Raw genomic sequence first — 26,417 nt, 5'->3', positions numbered from 1 at the left:
ATCACCTCACGCCAGTCAGAGTGGCCAAAATGAACAAATCAGGAGACTATAGGGCTGAAGAGGATGTGGAGAAACGGGAACCCTCTTGCACTGTTGGTGGGAATGCAAATTGGTGCAGCCACTCTGGAAAACAGTGTGGAGGTTCCTCAGAAAATTAAAAATAGACCTACCCTATGACCCAGCAATAGCACTGCTAGGAATTTACCCAAGGGATACAGGAGTACTGATGCATAGGGGCACTTGTACCCCAATGTTTATAGCAGCACTCTCAACAATAGCCAAATTATGGAAAGAGCCTAAATGTCCATCAACTGATGAATGGATAAAGAAATTGTGGTTTATATACACAATGGAATACTACGTGGCAATGAGAAAGAATGAAATATGGCCCTTTGTAGCAACGTGAATGGAACTGGAGAGCGTGATGCTAAGTGAAATAAGCCATACAGAGAAAGACAGATACCATATGTTTTCACTCTTGTGTGGATCCTGAGAAACTTAACAGAAACCCATGGGGGAGGGGAAGGAAAGAAAAAAAAAAAGAGGTTAGAGTGGAAGAGAGCCAAAGCATAAGAGACTCTTACAAACTGAGAACAAACTGAGGGTTCATAGGGGGTGGGAAGGAAGGGAGGGTGGGTGATGGGTATTGAGGAGGGCACCTTTTGGGATGAGCACTGGGTGTTGTATGGAAACCAATTTGACAATAAACTTCATATATTGAAAAAAAATGTAACTGATTTCTGTACAATGATTTTGTATCCTGAGACATTGCTGAATTCATGTTATCAGTTCTAGCAGACTTTTGGTGGAGCCTATCGTGTTTTCCATTCATAATATCATGTCATCTGCAAAAAGTGAAATGTTGACATCATCATTGCCAATTTTGATGCCTTTGATTTTCTATTGTTGTCTGATTGCTGATGCTAGAACTTCCAACACTATGTTAAACAACAGCGTTGAGAGTGGACATCCCTGTCCTGTTCCTGACTTCGGGGGAAAAGCTCTCAGTTATTCCCCACTGAGGATGATATTAGCTGTGAGCTTTTCATAATTGGCTTTTATGATGTTTAAGTATGTTCCTTCTATCCCGACTTTCTCAAGGGTTTTTATTAAGAAAGGATGCTGGATTTTGTAAAATGCTTTTTCTGCATCGATAGAGAGGATCTTATGGTTCTTTTCTTTTATTAAAGTGATGTATCACATTGTTTTGCGATTGTTCAACCAGCCCTGCATCCCAGGAATGAATCCCACTTGATCGTGGTGAATAACTCTTTTTATATGCTGTTGAATTCGATTTGCTAGTATCTTATTGAGAATTTTTGCATCCATATTCATCAGGGACATTGGCCTGTAGTTCTCTTTTTTTGCTGGGTGTCTTTCTGGTTTAGGAATCAAAGTAATGCTGGCTTCATAGAATGAGTCTGGAAGTTTCCCTTCCCTTTTGATTTTCTGGAACAGCTTGAGAAGAATAGGTATTATCTCTGCTTTAAATGTATGGTAGAATTCCCTTGTGAAGCCATCTGGTCCTGGACTCGTATTTGTTGGGAGATTTTTGATAAGTGATTCAAGTTCTTCACTGGTTATGGGTCTGTTCAAGTTTTCTATTTCTTAGTGTTTGAGTTTTGGAAGTGTGTCAGTGCTTAGGAATTTGTCCATTTCTTCCATGTTGTCCAGTTTGTTGGCATATAATTTTTCATAGTATTCCCTGATAATTGCTTATATCTCTGAGGGATTGGTTGTAATAATTCCATTTTCATTCATGATTTTATCTATTTGGGTCATCTCCCTTTTCTTTTTGAGAAGCCTGGCTAGTGGTTTATCAATTTTGTTTATTTTTTCAAAAAACCAACTCTTCGTTTCATTGATCTGCTCTACAGTTTCTTTAGATGCTATATTGTTTAATTCTGCTCTGATCTTTATTATTTCTCTTCTTCTGCTGGGTTTGATGTGTCTTTACTGTTCTGCTTCTATTTCCTTTAGGTGTGCTGTTAGATTTTGTATTTGGGATTTTCCTTGTTTCTTGAGATAGTCCTGGACTGCAATTATTTTCCTCTCAGGACTGTCTTCGCTGCATCCCAAAGCGTTTGGATTGTTGCATTTTCATTTTCATTTGTTTCCATATATTTTTTAATTTCTTTTCTAATTGCCTGGTTGACCCATTCATTCTTTAGTAGGGTGTTCTTTAACCTCCATGCTTTTGGAGGTTTTCCAGACTTTTTCCTGTGGTTGATTTCAAGCTTCATAGCATTGTGGTCTGAAAGTATGCAAGGTATGATTTCAAATCTTGTATACTTATGAAGGGCTGTTTTGTGACCCAGTATGTGATCTATCTTGGGGAATGTTCAATGTGCACTCGAGAAGAAAGTATATTCTTTTGCTTTGGGATACAGAGTTCTAAATATATCTGTCAAGTCCATCTGATCCAATGTATCATTCAGGGCCCTTGTTTCTTATTGACCGTGTGTCTACATGATCTATCCATTTCTGTAAGTGTTAAAGTCCCCTGCAATTACCACATTCTTATCAATAAGGTTGCTTATGTTTGTAATTGTTTTATATATTTGGGGGCTCCCGTATTTGGCGAATAGACGCTTATAGTTATTAGCTCTTCCTGATGGATAGACCCTGTAATTATTATATAATGCACTTCTTCATCTCTTGTTACAGCCTTTAATTTAAAGTCAGTTTGTCTGATATAAGTATGGCTACTCCAGCTTTCTTTTGACTTCCAGTAGCATGATAGATAGTTCGCCATCCCCTCACTTTCAATCTGAAGGTGTCCTCAAGTCTAAAAGGAGTCTCTTTTTGTAGACAGCAAGTAGATGGGTCTTGGTTTTTTGACCATTCTGATACTGTATGTCTTTAGGTTGGAACATTTAGTCCATTTACATACAGTGTTATAGAATGATATGGGTTTAGAGTCATTGTGATGTCTGTAGGTTTCATGCTTGTAGTGATGTCTCTGGTCCTTTGTGGTCCTTGCAACATTTCACTCACAGAATCCCCCTTAGTATCTCTTGTAGGGCTGGTTTAGTGGTGATGAATTCCTTCATTTTTTTTTGAGAACACCTTTAACTCTCCTTCTATTCTGAATGACAGACTTGCTGGATAAAGGATTCTCGGCTGCATATTTTTTCTGTTCATCACATTGAGGATTTCCTGCCATTCGTTTCTGACCTGCCAAGTTTCATTAGATAGATCCATCACTAGTCTTATCAGTCTCCATTTATATGTTAGAGGGTCCTTATCCCTAGCTGCTTTCAGAATTTTCTCTTTATCCTGGTAGTTTGCCAGTTTTGTTATGATATGTCACACAGAAGATCAATTCAAGTTACGTGTGAAGACAGTTCTCTGTGCCTCTTGGATTTTAATGCCTGTTTCCTTCCCCAGATCATGGAATTTCTCAACTATGATTTGTTCAAGTAAACCTTCAGCACCTTTTTCTCTCTTCCTCTTCTGGAATATCTATTATATGGATATTGTTGTGCTTGATTGCATCACTTAATTCTCTAATTCCCCCCTCATACTCCTGGATTTTTTTATCTCTCTTTTTCTCAGCTTCCTCTTTCCATAATTTTATCTTCTAATTCACCTATTCTCTCCTCTCCCTCTTCAATCCGAGCTGCGGTCTCCATTTTATTTTGCACCTTGTTTATAGCATTTTTTAGCTCTTCCTGACAGTTTCTTAGTCCCCTGATCTCTGTAGCAATAGATTCTCTGCTCTCCTCTATACTTTTTCAAGCTCAGTGATTAATTTTATGATTATTATTCTATATTCATGGTCCGTTATATTGCTTAAATCGTTTTTGATCAGTTCGTTAGCTGTCGCTACTTCCTGGAGTTTCTTTTGAGAATTCTTCCATTTCATCATTTTGGATAGTCTCTGGAGGGGCGTGGAACTGTGGGGCATGTCCACTGTGCTGTCTGGAATAACTTGTGTTCGTTGGCGGGGCTGCAGTCAGACCTAATATCTGTCCCCAGCCCACAGCTAGGGCCACAGTCAGACTGGTGTGTACCTTTTCTTCCCCTCTCCCAGGGGCAGGTCTCACTGGAGTGGTGTGGCCCCTGTCTGGGCTACTTGCACACTCTCAGGCTTCGGTGCTGCTTTGATGGGATCTGGCATATTAGCCGGGGTGGATGGCAAGGTGTACAGGGGTGGGAGGGGCAGGCTTAGCTTGTTTTGCCCGGGTGGTCCCCTGTGGGCGGGGCCCTGCAGCACCAGGAGGCAGACAGAACAGTCTATGGATGGATCCATAGAAGCACAGCACTGGGTGTTTGCATGGTGCAGGCAAGTTCGGTGACCCTTTCTTCCCCACTGAGGTGAGCTCTGTCTTTCGGGGCTCAAATACTCTCTCTCCTGGTGTCCTCTTGCCCTCCTGCTCTCCGAGCCGAGCTGCTGACTTAACATTCCAGATGTTAAGTCCTGCTTGCTGTCAGAACTCACACATTCCAGCCCCTCCCCTTTTGCAAGTCAGACTGGGGCTCTGCCTTGCCAGGCGGGCTGCCCCTCCACCGCCCTGGCTCCTTCCCACCAGTCCGTGTAGCATGCACCGCCTCTCTGCCTTTCCTACGCTCTTCCATGGGCCTCTTGTCTATGCTTTGCTCCAGAGAGTCTGTTCTGCTAGTCTTCTGGCAGTTTTCTGGGTTATTTAGGCAGATGTGGGTGGAATCTAAGTGATCAGCAAGACGCGGTGAGCCCAGCATCCTTATATACCGCCATCTTCTCCTATTCCATCTTGAAACCATAAAACTCTTAGAAAAAAAACGTGGGCAACAAAGTTTTCAACAATGGCCATAGGAACATTTTTCTAAATATATTTCCTCAGGCAAGGGAACCAAAAGCAAGATTAAACCATTGGGAATGCCAAAATGAAAAGCTTTTGCACAGCAAAGGAAACCAGCAATGAGGCATAACAGCAACCTACTGAGTGGGACAATATATTTGCAAGTGATATCTTTGAGAAGGAGTTAATATCCAACATATATAAAGAACTTAACACAATTCAACACACAAAAACCAAATAGTTCAATTAAAAAATGGGCAGAGGACTGGAATGGATATTTTTCTAGAGAAGACCTACACACGGCCAACAGACACATGAAAAGGTCAGCGTCACCAATCATCAGAGAGTGCAAATTAAAACACAATGAGATATCATTTACATCTCTCAGAATGGCTAAAATCAAAATCACAAGAAATAACAATTGTTGGAGAGGATGTGGACACTTTGTGTGTCAGTGGAGGAAATGCAAATTGGTGCAGCTACTGTGAAAAACATTGTGGAGGTTCCTCAAAAATGTAAAAATAGAATTACCATATCATCCAGTAATTCTTCTACTTGGTATTTACCCAAAGAAAATGAAAAAACTTACTCAACAAGATATATGCACCCAACATTTTTTGTAGCATTGTTTACAATAGTAGCCTAGGTATAGAAAGAATCCAAGAGTCCAATCATTGATGAATGGTTAAAGAAGATGTAATATATGTACACACACACACATACACACACCCACATTACTCAGCCAGAAAAAGAATGAAATCTTGCTATTCACATTAACATGTAAATTTTCTATTTCTTCCTGCTTCAGTTTTGTTAGGTTATATGCATCTAAGAAATTTATACGTTTCTTCTAGGTAGCCCAGTGTGTTGGGAAATAGTCTTTCATAATATTCTCTTATAATCCTTTGTATTTCTGTGGTATTGGTTGTTATTTCTTCATTGCTGATTTTGAGCCCTTTTTTTTTTTTTTTTTTTGAGTCTGGCAAAAGGTCTACCTTCTTTGTTCATCTTTTCAAAGAACCACTTCCTGGTTTCATTAATTATTCTGCTTTGTTTTTAGTCTCTGTTTCATTTATTTCTACTCTAATCTTTATTATTTCCTTTCTTCTACTAGCTTTGTTCACTCTTCTTTTTCAAGCTCCATTCGTTGTAATATTAGGTTGTTTAGCTGAAATTTTTCTTAAGACAGACCTGCATTGCTTAAGATGGACTGCAATCACTCCTTTTCGAACAGGTTTTGCTTTATCCCCCAAATTTTGGACCATTCTGTTTTCATTTTCATTTGTCTGCATGTATTTTTTATTCTGTTTGTCCGTTGACCCATTTCTTATTTGTTAGAATGTTATTTAGTTTCCATGTATTTGTGCCCTTTCCAGATTTTTTCTTGTGATTACTTTCTATTTTCATATCGTTTTGGTCAGAAAAGATGCATAACATTATTTCAGTCTTTTTGAATTTATTGAGACTTCTTTGGTGACCTAACATGTGATATCTTTTGGAGACATTCCATGTGCACTTGAAAAGAATATGTATTCCACTGCTTTTGAATGGAATGTTCTGAATGTATCTGTTAGGCCCAATTGACCCAATGTGTCATTCAAGGCCACTGTTTCCTTGTTGATTTTCTGGCCAAATGATCTATCCATTGATATAAGCAGAGTGTTAAAGTCACCCACTATTATTGTATTCCTGTCAGTTTCTTCATTTATGTCCGTTAATAGTTGCTTTATGTATTTAGGTGGTAGCATGGTGGGTGCATAAATAGTTACAATTGTTATACCATCCTGTTGGACTGTTCCTTTTATCATTATGTAGTGTCCTTTATCTCTTATTATAGTCTTTGTATTAAAGTCTATTTTGTCTGATAAAAGTATCGCTACCCTATCTTTCTTTTAGCTTCCATTTGTATTATAAATGTTTCTCCATCCCTGTACATTCAAGTTTTCACTGAAAAATCAGCAGATAGCATTATGAGGTTTCCCTTATTTGTAACTGTTTTTTCTCTTGCTGCCTTTGAGATGTTTTGTTACTACTTTTTGCCATTTTAATATTATGTTTCTTGGTGTGAACCTCCTTAGGTAATTTCACTGCGGGCTCTCTGTGATCCCTGAATCTGGATATGTTTACTTCCCCAGATTTGGAAAGTTTTTGGTTTTATTTCTTTCTTTGATTTTATTTCTTCAAATACATTCTCTGTGCCCTTCCTCCTGGGATCCCTATAATGTGAACGTTATTACATGTGATGGGTGTTGCTGAATTCCCTTAACCTATTCTCATTTTTTAGTATATTTTTTTCTCTTATTATTCAGCCCAGTTGCTTTCCTTTATCCAGTCTTCCAGGTCGCTGATCCACTCTTCTGCCTCCTCTGATCTTCTACTGATTCCCTCTAGTGTATTTTTTATTTCAATTACGGACTTTTATATCTCTGACAGGTTCTTTTTTATATTTTATCTTCTGGAAGGTCTCACTGATATCCTCCACTCTTTTCTCAAATCCAGTGAGTATCTTTATGACCATTACTTTGAATTCTTAATTAGACATATTGCTTACTTCTATTTCATTTAGATCTTTTGTTGTGGTTTTGTCTTGTTCTTTCATTTGGGATATATTTCTCTGTCTCATTTTGTCTAACAATCTATTGGTTTTCATGTATTAGAAAAGTCAGCTGCATCTCCTGATCTCGAAAGTCATGGCCTTATGAAGAAGAGGTCCTGTAATGCCCTATAGCACAATGCTCTCTCTTTACCAGAACCAGGTACTTCAGGGGTATCTCCTATGTGGGTTGCATGTGCCCCACTGTTGTTAAGCCACATTTGCCTTCAGTTTTTTAGGCTACAATGGCTCACTTTGCCTGTTGTGGTTTCAGCAGGTAGGGTTTTGCTACCTGTTAAGAAGCCAATCTGTGGATGCATCAGGCTTCTATTTGGGTAGTGTCACCAGTTAGACCAGATGTCTGCCCTCAGCCCATCTGCTGGGGCTGGTTGCACTGACCTTAGGGGCGGTCTCCCTTCCTTGTCCTCTGACAAGTTTTCATTAGTGGTTGGGGCTAGCAGTCAAGCCAGATGGCTGTCCCCAGTCTGTCATCTGGAAATGCAGTCACACCGACCTGCAGGACACTCTCCCTGCTTTGTCCCCTGAAAGGCTTTCATTTGTGGGCAGGACCATCAGTCAGCACAGATGCCTGCACCCAGTCTATCTGCCAGGACCGCAGTCACACTGATTGGCAAGGCACTGTCTCTGTGCTGCTAGCTATAAATTTCAGCTGCTGGGGCTGTGGACTTGCTAGTGTGGATGGTTATCTTCCTCACTCCTCAGGGCAGGAGTCACTGTAAAATGGTGCCAGTCCCAGCCAGGGTTGCTTGCAGGGCGGGTTGGGGCAGGAGGTGCTTTGGAGACACACCTACCAAATGGGGCTGATCCCCAGGAGAACGCAGGGCAGGGTGCTTAGTACTAGCAGGATAAGTAGAAAGTGTTTGTGCTGGTTCTGCAAGTGTCCTGCTTTCTAGGCTACACAGGGGGAAAGAAATGGCACCTGACACCTCTTTTGTTCTCAGAAGAAGTCTCCTAAAGATCCTCAAGATCCTTGTCCCTCCAGCACTTGTTCTTACAAGAGTTATTTACATTAGTAAATAAATCTTTTTTATGAACACCCCACATGCTTTTCAAACTGTGTGACCACATTACTTCTTATGCTGGCTCTTTAAAGGCAGGTGTTCGGTTTCCTATCACCCTCCAGCTCTGCCAGAGCTAAACCTGCTAATTTTTAAAGGAAGAATTAAGCCTTGCTGATTGTAAAAACTCCAGAATTCAAGCCCCACTAGCTTTCAAAGTTTAATGTTATAGACAGCCATCTTCCCAGTGTGGGTCCCCTGTGCCTAGAGTGCCATGTGGAGCCTGATCCTTTCACTCCTCTGTGCTGGTGGTGTGCATCCCCTTTGTGGTTAGTCTCCCAGGGGGTCTGGCTCCCAACCATGTCTCTGCCCTTCCTACTCTTTTCGATGTGGCCTCCTCTCTACAGTTGACTGTGTAAAGTCTGTTCTGTCAGTCTTTTGGTCATTTTCAGAGTTAGTTACACTAATGTGGCTGTTATCTTGGGTGTTTGTGGGACAAAGTTACCTCAGGATCCTTCTGCTCTACCATCTTCCTGAATCATTTCTTTAGTCTTTCTTACTCTAAATTATATTCATAACTACTTTCTAATCTTCTCTGATAGCTACATTTTTTAAGAGTCCAGGCAAGTTGACTTATAAGTAGCCACAATTTGGCTTTGTCTGATTGTTTATTCATAGGTAGATCTATTTAATCATTTTGGTAAGAAGTCAACATGGGCAATGTGCACTTAGCACTGTGTCACAGTGAAGCAACTCCTGTCCTTACTAGCCTGACCATTTGGTTAAGGTATTGCTGGCATTCTCTGTACTACTCATAGGACCAGTATTAGCTTGACATTCAAGGAAACTGTACTGTGCTCACATAGAATGTTAGGAAATGCTTGTAGTGACATTAGCAAACAAGTGTGTTAAAGGCCATTACTTCATATTATCTCAGTATTTGATTTTCTAAGTGCAACACATCAATAATTTTCAACAGAGGACTCATGTTCACGTGAAAGATACAATTTTCAAATCAGAAGTACATGCATATGTTTCACTTTCAGAAAATTAATATTCAGAAACCTAATCTTAACAATGGTTAAAATGTTTATCTCTGATGGTGAGTCAGGACACACACACTGAATGTTTTCCATATATTACAAAATAAGAAGATATTTTGTATTGTAAAGGGATTTTTTTTAACTTTATAAAATAATTATTTGATTTACAACCAGATTTAACAAGTGATAAATATCTCCATGAATTGCATGGGGAAAAAAAACTAAACTAGAGTGGGGTGGGGTGCAGTGGGGGGTGTCCTGGCCCTGGCTCTATCATTAACTAGTTGTGTATTTTTGGAAAAATCTGTTAACTACCTGGGCCCCAGTTTTATCATCTGCAAAATTCAATCAACCATTAATCCTTCTGATTGAAAGCAAATAACTCAAAGAGAATGAGCAGATAATTCTGCCAAAAAGTAATGATGATTTAAAAACCTAACAGCTGAAAAAAATTTTGATCACAAGGTCATTAAACTGTTAGAACTAGTCTGGTGTAAATCCTTAGGAAAACTTAAAATTTGTTTAGAGGCCTTGAGCAGTCACAGATCACACACAATGAGTCATCAGCAGAGCCAAAATATAGATGCTCAGTTCAACGTGGGCCAACAAAACCCTATTATCCAGACTTACAGTTACTAGAAGAGCACACACCAGCTTACCTGTATGCAAGAGCCAAAGCCCAGGCCCCAGCAGCACAGTAAAGACTGTCTTGGATTTTTGCCTTCTGATCATCACCGCAAGTTTTAGTGGGAAAGAGACCTGTGGTTGGACTTTGATATAGCAGCAACGTTGACTTCACTGGAATGGAAGACAAGAAAAAGAATGAACTGTACAGCCATCATTTTCCCTTGGGCTGAAGATCTCAATCCTCTTTCGTTTCCTCATCCTACTGCTGATAATTCTGTTGTTCCTAAACATACCAATAGTATACAACTTTTTAGAATGCAGAAATTACTTCATGTAAGTCACTCCAGCACAAGTGGGAATCCACTCTGCAGGAAGGGTATTTCTACTTTTGAGGATAGGACTCAGCTAATTAGCAATTAAAAAGCTTTTAGCATATCATACTTAATGTCAGTAAGTGTTCTAACATCAGATACAGAAAAAAAAAGATCAATATCTTTTTATTATTGTTTTCAACAGAAGTTCAATAGGGAAACAAAACAAATGTACAACATAGAGTGGCATTAATGGGTAAATCCAAAGCCAGCTCCACTGCTAAATAAACCAGAATCCTATTTTCCATGATGACTAATTTGTGCCTAGACTTCTGAGAAATATATTCATTTTACATATTATACTATACAGGCTAGAGATATGTTTATCATTTCAAAACCAAATCCCATTCTCATATGACATGAAAACAAGTAAATAATTATTTTGAGAACATTTTACTTAAAAAAAAGTCTGACATTAATGTTTTATTACCTTTTATAAGAATCCTAAAATATAAAAATACACACACTAAAACTATATTTCCTAAAAGTGATTTTATTCCTAAATATAAATGATTTTCACCAAAATGCATTAAATTACTCTAATCTAGACTGACGTATGTCAACTACTTTTAGGACAGTTTTTCAAAGGTCCAAAGCATTCTTCTCCTTCACAGAGATTAAAGAATTAACTTTCTTCTTTTTCTCAGACAAACCTGACATTATCATTACCATTTCTTTTAGAATGTCAGGGTATTTATCATTTTTCCCAGAGGAAAGAATTGGTCCTTAAAGTCTCAAGTAAACAACTGACATTTCTTTAAAAAGGTATTTACATTTCTTCATCTAGTTATGGCTACAATGATAATAAAAGGGCCACATAAGAACATATTCTAGAATTTTAACTAAAATAAGATGAATTAAGGTTTTATATGAGGTTAACACAAACAGCAACAACAAAAAAAATCCTTATCTTAGAGAAATAAATAAATTAAATTTTATATTATTTGCCATACAAGGCCACATAAATGGCACAAGAAGCAAACTGGCAAAAATTAATAGGCTTTTCTAACTTACAGTCTGATGAACCAAGAGGAGTCCCATGCATACATATCTCAAAATTGCTTACTCACATTAAAAAGCAAAATTTGCCAGGCTGTTCTTGGCAAAACAAAACAACAACAAATATAACAGGTACTTAATATTAGTAATAGTAACCTGAGATTATCTTTTGTATCCCAAAGAATTAGTAATAGATATAAAAGGTTTAGGACTACTTAGAAACCATGTATGGGTAAATGAGTAAGCAAGGAATACTTTTACAAAATCTTTATGTAGGTAGTAATGAAGAAACAGCCTCCAGTTCTCAAATATAGTAAAGTTTAAGAGAGTAAAAAGACACAGAGGACACTGGTGACAGTTTTAAAATTATTCAAGGGACAGATATGATGTGCTGAAAATCTTTTATAGTCCCAGGGTCAAGATCCAATTGAAATATATAGCTGCCTAAGCAATGAAACTATCCCCACATCCAAATGAGAGATCATCATCATGCACGTAACATATGCAATATAAGGTAGAGTAAATACTAATCATAACTACCTAAGGACATGTTTTCCTCAAGTATTCCTTACCAATTCTGTAATAATGATCCAATTTATCCCACAGAGTTTCATTATCAGGTCTCGGAAGATTAATGCTTTTCAGAGGTTCATAAACGGAGCCTAAAAGAAAAATGAAAACCCATCAAATTCAGTCATTTTCACCAAGATAAACAAAACTTCTAAATAAATGAAAAAGCACTACTTAGCAATCTAATTTTCATTTTTATATGTGAACTAACACATTATATTACTGGTCAAATGTTTGGTAGGGGAAGGAGAGAGAAGAAATTGCCCTTGAAACAAGTACAGAAGGGTTCCAAATGTTATGGGAACACCCCCAACCCCCCAACACCTGGCAGTTACTATAGCTAATTCATATATATACTGGTCCCAACAACCCGAATACCACTAATACTTATGTGATAGTCCCTAGGTCAATAATTTCAGTTCCCTTTGAGAAATATCTACTTAAATGCCTTAAAATCCAAACCTTATTCTTCATGCTCATGATCAAGCAATTTTCTGCCAAATGATCATACCCCAAAAATCTCAAGAAAAAAGATAATACTGACATGCTCCAAAGTCATCCACTCCATGAATATTCAGAGAGTTTTCATACTAAAATTCTGAAGACTCTACTTACTCCTCGTTAGATAAAACTCATGCCATATTATCTGTACTAAAGCAGAAACCATTTCTACTTCTCATCCATGAAAACTACTCCAAGGTATTAACAGAGCATACTGCTCAGAAGCTGCAGAATACCCAATAATTATAATTTGCCACAAAATAGATACAGCAAATTGTTCACTTGACTGGTGCACATTCTCAACTGCTCACTGAAAGGAAGACCTCTGAACCTTCAGCCATCAGACTAAGTACTATCTCTCATTCTTTGTTAAAAGCACTCAAATTATAAACATCTCAAGGTCACAACGAATCCACAACTGGATTCAGGTAACGTACATCATATAATCCAACCACACAGCACAAGAATGGCCCTAAAATTTACCTGGGGGTGAGGGATGTGTTGGCATGCATTAAGAATCTTTTTTTTAAAGAAAATTAAAATTGCAATGTCCAGTATGCTAGTATAAAGCCAAGGTATTTGGAATCCCTTTATGTTTAGGGAGATAATAAACAAGGAAGTAATGAAAGGACCTATATATTAAGGCAATAATCTCATTAACTTATGTTGGAAAGAACGATGATTTGTGCATAAAATCAGCAATATAAAATGACTTCCTCTGAGTGAAGAGAATTTCTAAAAAAGAATCTTCACAATGACACCAACCAGAATTGCCCCATAGGTAAGAATGGGAAGGCCTATCAACACAGACAAGAAAGGTTCAGGACTCCTGCACAAGAGGTCAGGGCTTGGCCATGCCCTCTGCCTCCCTGCATTCAATAGCTCTGGGTAGGTGTTAAGTATACAGGCAGCCTGGCAGCTGGGAAAAAAAAATAATATGGCTACTGCTTACACATTAGATGCTAAGCTCTAGGAGTTTACACACTCTCAGTGAAGTTCATACAACAATTAATAAAATAAAATCAGGTACAAATCATCACAAGTTGTAAATTGGGGTACATATATAAAAAGATTAAAGAAGACACCTTTGCTGGGTGGAAGGATTGTGGATGAATGATATTTCCATTTTTTTTTTAGAGCTCTATTATTAGAAGAGCTAATATTTTGCTTTATATAAGAAAAATAACATCACCAGAAGTTACATGTACTTTCATTACATAAACAATACATGTGCATGTGAATAAAACTTGAAATAGAATATGCAAAATTGAAATCCACCGTTGTATCTACCATAATACTTGTGAGTTTATTTTGAAAGATTGTTTTAATGGATTTTAGGGTAAAAAATAAATACCTAAATAAATGTTAACATTTTAATAATCACCATTGTATTGCTTCTGAAGTAAATGCATAAAATTAAACAAGGATGTTCCACACAATTTATGGCAAACAGTACCAAAAATCTGAAGTCAAAGGAAAAGTAATCAATGGTAACATTTTAAACAAGAATTAGCCTGAAAAGGTTCAATGCAAATAAAAATGTGGAGAAAGCAATCAATAGAGCATGAATTCCCAAAGACAATGAGAAAGATGCAAAATAACAGAAAACACTATTAAATGTTTAGAGTTCAAAACGAAACGAAGCTTTTCGATGTAAATTTTTCCTTTTCATGTTTTTCCCATTTGTATTATGCCTATATTTAAACATCACAAAGTAAAATAAAAATTATCATTTCTCCAATTTGTAAAATGAGTTTAAACATGTCAATCTGATTTTTTAGCTGACAATTCTCTTGGTATTAGAAAAATACAATCTAGTCTCATTTCAGAGCACATTACTACCAAAGATATTCACTGACAAAGAACAATAATACAAGAGGCAGAGTAATATTCCAGTTTTATCACGTAAGAGGAAGGGTTATTTTATTTAAGAGATTAAACAAGGAATTTCCTAAGAAATTTCCATGAGACAAAAACAATACCAAGAATGCGCATAACCTTAACAAAGCTACAAACTTTCTGAATTTGGCACTATAAAACACCAACAAGGTTTCTAAGTGTTATGGAAGAGGCTCTTAAGCAATCACAAGACAGAACTGGTAATTCAAGTAGCAAACACTAAAAGAATAAAAATGAGGACTCAAAAGGGAAGTCAAGGTGGAAAGCGGATAAGCAAACCAAAACAATTTCAATACTCTATTATTTGGGCATACAATCTTTCATTATATGATTGAAAGCCCTTTAATACTGTACATACAAAAATGTTATTAATCAAGGCTTTGGTGAACCCTTAACTAACTTTATCATTTCTCCATGTATGGTGATAGATGAAGATAAATACCATTATTTGTTCTCAATTAATATATGCATTGTATGCATAAAACTCTGGACCATATATCCAGTAGGCCACCAGGACCCACAGATTAGTAGGAAAGGTAAGATAAAGTTTTGAAGAAGAGTAATATGAGTTAGAGTGTGGGTTCCTTAAAAAACAAAGGATAGGAAAATTCAGCATCCCTGTGGGGCTGAGGGAACAGGAAACTTCTATCTTGCAATCTTTGAAAATAAAAGCAATTTCAAACAATGCACTGCCATCTGAAAATGAAGAAAACAACTAAACATGAAGTCATAAACATATATACAAACTTGCAGATCCACTATCACAGCTCTAAAGCTGATACAAGGTCTTATGAAATAAGATGCTACATACCAAGGGGTTTGTTTGTTTTTTTAAGTGATACACATGAAAAGATATATAACTAACAGGGTAAATTTTATTGAACACTGATCCAAGTATGATCTTTCACAAGAGAGAGAATTTTATTATAAACCTAAATCTTTAGAAAGCCTACAGGATTCTGATTTTCTCCCTCAATTAAAATAATTTCTTTTCAGATTAAAAAAATATCTAACATTCCTAACCCTAAAACAAGCATCATTAACATTTTGGTACGTTCCTTTCAGGCATTTCTTTAAGCAATATATATAAACATACACAAAATTTACACATGGACTCATAACATACATGCTTTTTTTATCATGGACACTAGCCCTTTGCTCCCTTACCTCACCTCTTGCCCTCTTCTGTCCTCATTCCCATGTAAACATACTTTTTCCATATTTATCTAAAAAATATATATGCATCAATGAAGGAAGTCTTTTGTCGCTTGTTTTATAAAACTGGGGTCATGAAATAGACCCTTCCTTGCTTCCTGCTCCTCCCATTTGACAACACACATGGAAATCAAAAAAGGCAATGATTGTTTCTTTGACTGCTATATATTCCAGGGTATTGACACAGTATAATTTATTCAGTTATTCCCCTATCAAGAAGTATATACTTTTCTATTTTTGCCATCATAAACAATCCTGCAAAACATCCTTATGTGTACACAGATATAGCCAGTAGTATGCTAGAACCAATTAATGCTGGCTGAAAAGAGTTAACTGTTAAAGTTTTAGGAATTTTGGGAGCTGGTTATGAAACACATAAATGAAAATTAAATTATAAAAGCTTATAGATGAATAATTATTAAAACAAAGGTAATAAGTATTCAAAATTCATCACTTCCTAGTTTTACATTTTACTATGATATATGCTCTTGAATTGACTTATACCTATAGATCTGTACCGTGGAAATACCATATAATAGCATGTTACAACACATGTCTTTCCAACTCTGCATTCAGCGATGTCATGTAGATTTGAGTAGTTGTGACAAAAAACAAATGGTCTGCAAAGGCCTAAAATTTTTACCATCTTGCCCTTTATAAAAGAAGTTTACTCACCTCTAATTCCCAGAAGTACTAAATTAAGCAATAAGTGTACTTTTTACAAAATAATGGCAAATTGCATTTTTAAAGGCTAAAACAATTCACATGTCTACTAGATATAAATGCTCCTTACTTTTAAAAGTTTTTCCAATCTGATAAAAACAAAGTAGTTATCTCACTTTTGTTTTTCATTTCTCATACAATTAGTGAGTTTGAAAAATATTTACAGATTGGCCATTTGGATTTGCTCTTCTAGAAATTGCATACATCCTATTGCCATTTGCTACTGCTTTGTTAGTGTTTTTGTCATCAATTTCTAAAAGCTATTTAATATTTTGCTATTTTGCTACTTCATTTCAAATATTATCCCCTGAGTTTTCGTTAGTATACCAATACTACAATATAAAAAACTTTCAATAGTTAAATATATCTATCTTTCCTCACTTGGTTCTAGTTTTCCTTTCTGTTTAAAAAGGTTTTTGACAAAATGAGCAAAGGAGAAAAAAGAGAGAGAGAGAGAGAAAGGCAAACCAAGAAACAGACTCTTAACTATGGAGAACAAACTGGTGGTTACCAGAGGGAGAAGGGTGGGAGGATGGGTTAAACAGATAATGGGGATTAAGGAGTACACTTGTGATGAGCACCAGGTGTTCTATAGAAATGTTGAATATTATTGTACTAAACTATTGAACTATACTGTACACCTGAAATTAATATTACACTACATGTTAACAGAAATTTAAATAAGAACTTAAAAATAATAAATTAAAAATGGTTTTGACAATCTCTAGGTTACATAGTTGCCTCAACTTTCTTCTAAGCTTTTTATAATAAATCTCCCATTTAGGGAAATTTTGATCCACTGGGAATTTGTTTTCTAAAGTGCTTTTAAAGTAAATAGTGAGGCCCGGAATTTTAAAAAGATCAAATTGGTCTAATTTTTTTTTTTTTTTTTTTTTTTTTTTTTGGTTACAGAATACTGAATAGAAAGGTCCATTCATCCCAAATTATAAGCAGAGACCATCTCAAGTTATGGGATGCAAACAGACCATTTCTTCTTGAAATAATATAACTTAATTTTCAAAAGCTATATAAAAACTCTAGTGTCTGATAATGTAACATGTGGCCTACTTATACTTTCTCACAGTTACAATTTTATGCAAGATTTCAAACCTAACATGAACAAACAATATTTGCAAATAGCTTAAACAAGTCAGATTTTTGTGTAATTGCATTCATGTCTCTAAAAATATCACTGCCTCAGGGAACATATACAGATTTTTTTAAGTATTTTACGTAGCATTCGGTACTGAATATTGACACAAAGTTAAAACATAAACAGCATACTTTCATTTTTCTTTGGGTCTTGGATTCTAGCAGAAAAATACACAAATTTGTGAGTAGAATCCTAGCCCAAGGAAAGAATCAATCAGTATCTTCTTTCTGCATTTTATTATTGATTGATTGTCTACTTTGGAAATAGAGCAAGCTGAAATGTACCTGTTCTAATGATTCCAACTTTAGAATCTGCTCCTGCCTTAGCTAATTTACCATAAGCAACTAATTTTATAGATAGAGGACATGTTAAAAGTTGTGATTTTTCAGTTAGTAACAAGTATCTGAAAGCCTAAGGAGTAGTTTTTGAAGCCTGTGAAGTAGAGGCTAATAAACTAATAAGAAAGTATGTACAAAGAAGCAGTAAAAAACCAAAATCCCTGAGGTCCTGATGTCCAGGGTTGGTGAGTTTGAGCCCTTTGCATTGGGCTCTGTGCCCGCAGCACAGAGCCTGCTTGGGATGGTCTCTTCTCTCTCTTTCTTTCTCTCAAAAATAAATAAACATTTAAGTAGTAATATTTGGGGGGACCGGCAGAAGATGGCAGCATAGGAGGACTCTGGGCTCACCGCGCGTCCTGCTGATCACTTAGATTCCACCTACACCTGCCTAAATAACCCAGAAAACCACCAGAAGACTAGCAGAATGGAGTCTCTGGAGCCAACCGCAGACGAGAGGCCCACGGAAGAGGGTAGGAAGGGCTGAGAGGCGGTGCGCCCTGCACGAACTGGTGGGAGGGAGCCGGGGCAGAGGGGCAGCCCACCGGCCAAGCAGAGGCCCCGAGTCTGGCTTGCAAAAGCAGAGGGGCCGGACAGAGTGTGTTCCAACAGCAAGAGTGACTTAGCATCTGGGAGGTCATAAGTTAACAGCTCTGCTCGGAAAGCGGAAAGGCTGGAGGAAAAATGGAGGGAGAGTTGCTGAGCCCCGGGAGGACAGAGCGCAGTTTGGCGGGAAACAAAGGCGCTGCCAGCGCCATCTCCCTCGCCCATCCCCCAGCCAAAATCCCAAAGGGAACCAGTTCTTGCCAGGGAACTTGCTTGCTCCGGGCAAACACCCAACGCTGTAATTCTGCAGAGTCACCACTCGAGCAGTGGGTCTGACTCCCTCCCGCTGTCATAGGGCCCCTTCTGAAGTGGATCACCTAAGGAGAAGCGAGCTAAGCCTGCCCCTCCTGCCCCCGTGCACCTTGCCTACCCACCCCAGCTAATACGCCACAACACCAGCACCACAAGCATGGCAGTGTGCAAGTAGTCCAGACGGGCCACACCACCCCACAGTGAATCCCGCCCCTAGGAGAGGGGAAGAGAAGGCACACACCAGTCTGACTGTGGCCCCAGCGGTGGGCTGGGGGCAGACATCAGGTCTGACTGCGGCCCCGCCCACCAACTCCAGTTATACACCACAGCACAGGGGAAGTGCCCTGCAGGTCCGCACCACTCTAGGAACTATCCAAAATGACCACATGGAAAATTCCCCTCAAAAGAATCTCTAGGAAATAACAACAGCTAATGAACTGATCAAAAAGGATTTGAATAATATAACAGAAAGTGAATTTAGAAGAATAGTCATAAATTAATCGCTGGGCTTGAAAAGAGTATAGAGGACAGCAGAGAATCTATTGCTACAGAGATCAAGGGACTAAGGAACAGTCAGGAGGAGCTGAAACACACTTTAAACGAGATGCAAAATAAAATGGAAATGACCACGGTTCGGATTGAAGAGGCAGAGGAAAGAATATGTGAACTAGAAGATAAAATTATGGAAAAAGAGGAAGCTGAGAAAAAGAGATATAAAAAAATCCAGGAGTATGAGGGGAATATTAGAGAACTAAGTGATACACTAAAAAGAAATAATATACACATAATTGGTATCCCAGAGGAGGAAGAGAGAGGGAAAGGTGCTGAAGGTGTACTTGAAGAAATAATAGCTGAGAACTTCCCTGAACTAGGGAAGGAAAAAGGCATTGAAATCCAAGAGGCACAGAGAACTCCCTTCAGAAGGAACTTGAATCGATCTTCTACACGACATATCATAGTGAAACTGGCAAAATACAAGGATAAAGAGAAAATTCTGAAAGCAGAAAGGGATAAACATTCCCTAACATATAAAGGGAGACCTATAAGACTCGTGACTGATCTCTCTTTTGAAACTTGGCAGGCCAGAAAGGATTGGCAGGAGATCTTCAAGGTGTTGAGCAGAAAAAATATGCAGCCAAGAATCCTTTATCCAGCAAGTCTGTCATTTAGAATAGAAGGAGAGATAAAGGTCTTCCTAAACAAACAAAAACTGAAGGAATTCGTCACCAGTAAACCAGCCCTACAAGAGATCCTAAGGGGGATCCTGGGAGACAAAGTACCAGAGACATCGCTACAAACATAAAACATACAGACATCACAATGACTCTAAACCCATATCTTTCTATAATAACACTGATTGTAAATGGATTAAATGTGCCAACCAAAAGACTTAGGTATCAGAAAGGATAAAAAAACAAGACCCATCTATTTGCTGTCTACAAGAGACTCATTTTAGACCTGAGGACACCTTTAGATTGAGAGTGAGGGGATGGAGAACTATTTATCATGCTACTGGAAGCCAAACGAAAGCTGGAGTAGCCACACTTATACCAAACAAACTACACTTTAAATTAAAGGCTGTAACAAGAGATGAAGAAGGGCATTATATAATAATTACAGGGTCTATCCATCAGGAAGAGCTAACAATTATAAATGTCTATGCGCCGAATACGGGAGCCCCCAAATATATAAAACTATTACTCATAAACATAAGGAACCTTATTGATAACAATGTGGTAATTGCAGGGGACTTTAACACTCCACTTACAGAAATGGATAGATCATCTAGACACACAGTCAATAAAGAAACAAGGGCCCTGAATGATACATTGGATCAGATGGACTTGACAGATATATTTAGAACTCTGCAGCCCAAAGCAACTGAATATACTTTCTTCTCGAGTGCACATGGAACATTCTCCAAGATAGATCACATACTTGGTCACAAAACAGCCCTTCATAAGTATACAAGAATTGAGATCCTACCATGCACACTTTCAGACCACAATGCTATGAAGCTTGAAATCAACCACAGGAAAACGTCTGGAAAACCTCCAAAAGCATGGAGGTTAAAGAATACCCTACTAAAGAATGAGAGGGTCAACCAGGCAATTAGAGAAGAAATTGAAAAATATATGGAAACAAATGAAAATGAAAATGCAACAATCCAAACGCTTTGGGATGCAGCGAAGGCAGTCCTGAGAGGAAAATACATTGCAATCCAGGTCCAACTCAAGGAATAAGAAAAATCCCAAATACAAAATCTAACAGCACACCTAAAGGAAATAGAAGCAGAACAGCAAACACAGCCTAAACCCAGCAGAAGAAGAAAAATAATAAAGATCAGAGCAGAAATAAACAATAAAGAATCTAAAAAAAATGTACAGCAGATCAACAAAACCAAGAGTTGGTTTTTTGAAAAAATAAACAAAATTGACAAACCTCAGCCAGGCTTCTCAAAAAGGAAAGGGAGATGACCCAAATAGATAAAATCATGAATGAAAATGGAATTATTACAACCAATCCCTCAGAGATACAAGCAATTATCAGGGAATACTATGAAAAATTATATGCCAACAAATTGGACAACATGGAAGAAATGGACAAATTCCTAAACACCCACAAGCTTCCAAAACTCAATCAGGAGGAAATAGAAAGCTTGAACAGACCCATAACCAGCGAAAAAATTGAATCAGTCATCAAAAATCTCCTGACAAATAAGAGTCCAGGACCAGATGGCTTCCCAGGGGAGTTCTACCAGACGTTTAAAGCAGAGATAATACCTATCCTTCTCAAGCTATTCCAAAAAATAGAAAGGGAAGGAAAACTTCCAGACTCATTCTATGAAGCCAGCATTACTTTGATTCCTAAACCAGACAGAGACCCAGTAAAAAAAGAGAACTACAGGCCAATATCCCTGATGAATATGGATGCAAAAATTCTCAATAAGATACTAGCAAATCGAATTCAACAGCATATAAAAAGAATTATTCACCATGATCAAGTGGGATTCATTCCTGGGATGCAGGGCTGGTTCAACATTCGCAAATCTATCAACGTGATACATCACATTAATAAAGAAAAGTTAAGAACCGTATGATCCTGTTCATCGATGCAGAAAAGGCCTTTGACAAAATTCAGCACCCTTTCTTAATAAAAACCCTTGAGAAAGTCGGGATAGAAGGAACATACTTAAACATCATGAAAGCCATTTATGAAAAACCCACAGCTAACATCATCCTCAATGGGGAAAAACTGAGAGCTATTTCCCTGAGATCAGGAACACGACAGGGATGCCCACTCTCACCACTGTTGTTTAAGATAGTGTTGGAAATTCTAGCATCAGCAATCAGACAACAAAAAGAAATCAAAGGCATCAAAATTGGCAAAGATGAAGTCAAGCTTTCGCTTTTTGCAGATGACATGATACTATACATGGAAAATCCGATAGACTCCACCAAAAGTCTGCTAGAATTGATACATGAATTTAGCAAAGTTGCAGGATACAAAATCGATGTACAGAAATCAGTTGCATTCTTATACACTAATAATGAAGCAACAGAAAGACAAATAAAGAAACTGATCCCATTCACAATTGCATCAAGAAGCATAAAATACCTAGGGATAAATCTAACCAAAGATGTACAAGATCTGTATGCTGAAAACTATAGAAAGCTTATGAAGGAAATTGAAGAAGGTATAGAGAAATGGAAAGACACTCCGTGCTTATGGATTGGAAGAATAAATATTGTCAAAATGTCAATACTACCCAAAGCTATCTACACATTCAATGCAATCCCAATCAAAATTGCACCAGCATTCTTCTCAAAACTAGAACAAGCAATCCTAAAATTCATATGGAACCACAAAAGGCCCCGGATAGCCAAAGTAATTTTGAAGAAGACCAAAGCGGGAGGCATCACAATCCCAGACTTTAGCCTCTACTACAAACCTGTCATCATCAAGACAGCATGGTATTGGCACAAAAACAGACACATAGACCAATGGAATAGAATAGAAACCCCACAACTAGACCCACAAACATATGGCCAACTAATCTTTGACAAAGCAGGAAAGACTATCCAATGGAAAAAAGACAGTCTTTAACAAACGGTGCTGGGAGAACTGGACAGCAACATGCAGAAGGATGAAACTAGACCACTTTCTTACACCAGTCACAAAAATAAACTCAAAATGGATAAAGGACCTGAATGTGAGACAGGAAACCATCAAAACCCTAGAGGAGAAAGCAGGAAAAGACCTCTCTGACCTCAGCCGTAGCAATTTCTTACTTGACACATCCCCAAAGGCAAGGGAATTAAAAGCAAAAATGAATTACTGGGACCTTATGAAGATAAAAAGCTTCTGCATAGCAAAGGAAACCACCAACAAAACTAAAAGGCAACCAACGGAATGGGAAAAGATATTTGTAAATGACATATCGGACAAAGGGCTAGTATCCAAAATCTATAAAGAGCTCATCAAACTCCACACCCGAAAAACAAATAACCCAGTGAAGAGATGGGCAGAAAACATGAAAAGACACTTCTCTAAAGAAGACATCCGGATGGCCAACAGGCACATGAAAAGATGCTCAACGTCACTCCTCATCAGGGAAATACAAATCAAAACCACACTCAGATATCACCTCCCGCCAGTCAGAGTGGCCAAAATGAACAAATCAGGAGACTATAGATGCTGGAGAGGATGTGGAGAAACGGGAACCCTCTTGCACTGTTGGTGGGAATGCAAATTGGTGCAGCCACTCTGGAAAACAGTGTGGAGGTTCCTCAGAAAATTAAAAATAGACCTACCCTATGACCCAGCAATAGCACTGCTAGGAATTTACTCAAGGGATACAGGAGTACTGATGCATAGGGGCACTTGTACCCCAATGTTTATAGCAGTACTCTCAACAATAGCCAAATTATGGAAAGAGCCTAAATGTCCATCAACTGATGAATGGATAAAGAAATTGTGGTTTATATACACAATGGAGTACTACATGGCAATGAGAATGAAATATGGCCCTTTGTAGCAACGTGGATGGAACTGGAGAGTGTTATGCTAAGTGAAATAAGCCATACAGAGAAAGACAGATACCATATGTTTTCACTCTTGTGTGGATCTTGAGAAACTTAACAGAAACCCATGGGGGAGGGGAAGAAAAAAAAAAAAGAGGTTAGAGTGGGAGAGAACCAAAGCATAAGAGACTCTTAAAAACTGAGAACAAACTCAGGGTTGATGGGGGATGGGAGGGAGGGGAGGGGAGGTGACGGGTATTGAGGAGCACACCTTTTGGGATGAGCACTGCGTGTTGTATGGAAACCAATTTGACAATAAATTTCAAATATTGAAAAAAAAAACTGAGAACAAACTGAGGGTTGATGGGGGGTGGGAGGGAGGGGAGGGTGGGTGATAGGTATTGAGGAGGGCACCTTTTGGGATGAGCACTAGGTATTGTATGGAATCCAATTTGACAATAAATTTCATATATTGAATAAATACTTTTATACACTGATGTAGTGCAAAAAAATAAATAAAATAAAATAGTAAAAAAAAAAAAAAAAACAAAACCAAAATCCCTGAGTTAACATGTTACACAAATTAAGAACTAAGCAGAATCTGAAGACCCTGCCTTTTTAGAGGGTCAAATAGTTCCATACTCTCCATAAGATTTATATATTCTTTGTACTCAGATATGCATAAGTATATGCAAACCATTGTGTTTTATCAGTGAATTACTGATAAAAATCTGTGGTTTATCAGTAAATTACTAAAACATTAATTTTTGAGCTCCTAAGATAGCAAGAGTTCTCAGAGTACAATAATCTATACATTTATTCTATATAAATCTTTATGAGATACAATATATTTTCAAGAAACTTTGAAATTTAAGTTACATCATTAACTTCGGATGATGATTTCTTCATCTTTAAATTATTTTACTCCTCCAATGATAAAAACTAGAAGTATACTATATACTACTACAGAAGGGACAAGTTACTCCAATACATTCTCAACTCTATATCCCTGATAATAGTACTAAGAGGTACTCAATAAATATTTATTAAATTGAACTAGGTGAATCACATGATCAGAAAGAGGCCTTCTTGAATTCCCACAGAGTTAATTGTTCCATCTTCTACATTCTTATAACACATTGAAAATACTTTAATCATAGCTCTTCCTTTTCACGATACATTTTACTTACACTATTTGATTAATGTGTTATACTATACTGGAAGCAGATCAACGACAGAGACCACACCTAGTTAGTAGTAGATGGCAGTAAGGTTTGGTAGGAAGGAAGGAAAAGGAGAGAAGCTGACAAAAATGTGTTTCATGAAATTTTTGATGACTACTTTTACAACTTTATTCTCACAAGCTACCCTATCTCCTGTTACTGCCCCATCCACATCCTCTGATTTAATGATTATGTCCAACTTCTTCAGACTTCCATAATTAGACAAATTGGAAAACTTGTCTTACTAACTTTAGAATGAATACTGCTAACTTTTACAGTTAAAAGATTTAAATATACCATACATGGCTACACACTTCAAGCACCTTCAAGATGACCAATATCTCCTTGCAAAACAAAGAAACAAAACTTCAACCATGATTTTCTTTACTGTTAAGTTCCATCATGTGCATAAATTTAAAATATTAAGGAATAAACGTACCCCATGGGTGGGAATGAGTAAATTATGACACTTCAATGAAGTACCTTGAAACAGTTAAAGGAATAAGGTAGAATCTATTGACATATCATGAAACACTAAACAAATAGTGGGAAAAAGTAACATCACAGGATAAGATTTACAGTATGATACTACATGTTGCAAAACTAACCAAAAATAACTATACATGTGTGATGTTTACAAATGTAAATATACATAAAGATAACTAAGAACTTTAAAATGCCTAAAACGGATACACACCGAACTGTTAAAAATGTTACTACTGGGTAGGGGACAGTGATTTTTACTCTATATTTCTGATTGTCTAAATATTACATAAGATGGTATTCATTTACTACCTGCATAATTTTTTAAAATGAGAAATGGATGGGGTGCCTGGGTAGCTCAGTTGGTTAAGTGTCTGACTTCAGCTCAGGTCATGATCTCATGGTTTGTGAGTTCAAGCCCCGCGTTGGGCTCTGTGCTGACAGCTCAGAGCTTGGAGACTGCTTTGGATTCTGTGTCTCCCTCTCTCTCTGCCCCTCCCCCTGCGCACACTCTCTCTTTTCTCCCTCAAAGATAAATAAACATTAAAAAAAATTTAAATGCGAAATTTTGAACGCTTACTACTCTGCATTATATAAGATACTTTATATACATTGTCCTATTTCATCATCTGACAAAGCTCCGAGGTTGGCATGAAATTGAGTTACAAAGAAATCATTAATTGGCAGTGTGAATCTGAACACAGGGCTCTCTGAAGACAAACTGTATGTGTACTCTTCTCCCTATACAATGAAACCTCAAAATTATGAGCTTGCTCCAAAATAATATGTACATACACATACATATATATTTTTACTTAACCCCAATACGATCACAGTTCATTTGAACCCTCAACTTTTTATGTCTGTATGTTTCTCATGGTGAGTTAGATAAGAAACATTTTAAATGTAAAATATGAAATGGTAAATATGAAATAACACAACTTTATAAAAACGAAATAAAATTTGCCTGTTCAACTTACCCAAATAAGATGCGAAA

General features: G+C 37.4%; 1 protein-coding gene across 7 annotated transcripts in view; it reads right to left on the bottom strand.

Moving 5' to 3' along the window:
* Positions 1 to 26,417, bottom strand: part of PHKB (phosphorylase kinase regulatory subunit beta) — a 258,751-nt gene that overhangs the window by 201,833 nt on the left and 30,501 nt on the right. For 6 of the 7 annotated variants that reach the window (XM_007096703.3, XM_007096704.3, XM_042969771.1 and 3 more), the window contains 2 exons: positions 12,009 to 12,098; positions 10,099 to 10,237 (listed from right to left, as the gene is read on the bottom strand). In XM_007096703.3, the coding sequence (XP_007096765.2) occupies positions 10,099 to 10,237; positions 12,009 to 12,098 (229 nt within the window). Of the gene's footprint in view, positions 1 to 10,098; positions 10,238 to 12,008; positions 12,099 to 26,417 lie in introns of those variants that run through there. The other variant, XM_042969774.1, reaches the window with a different exon arrangement.

The sequence above is a fragment of the Panthera tigris genome, chromosome E2 (assembly GCF_018350195.1).
Source record: "Panthera tigris isolate Pti1 chromosome E2, P.tigris_Pti1_mat1.1, whole genome shotgun sequence".
In the NCBI taxonomy this organism is placed as follows: Eukaryota; Metazoa; Chordata; class Mammalia; order Carnivora; family Felidae; genus Panthera; species Panthera tigris.
The sequence above is the reverse complement of the archived record's forward strand: the minus strand, read 5'-3'. Positions and strand labels throughout refer to the sequence as shown.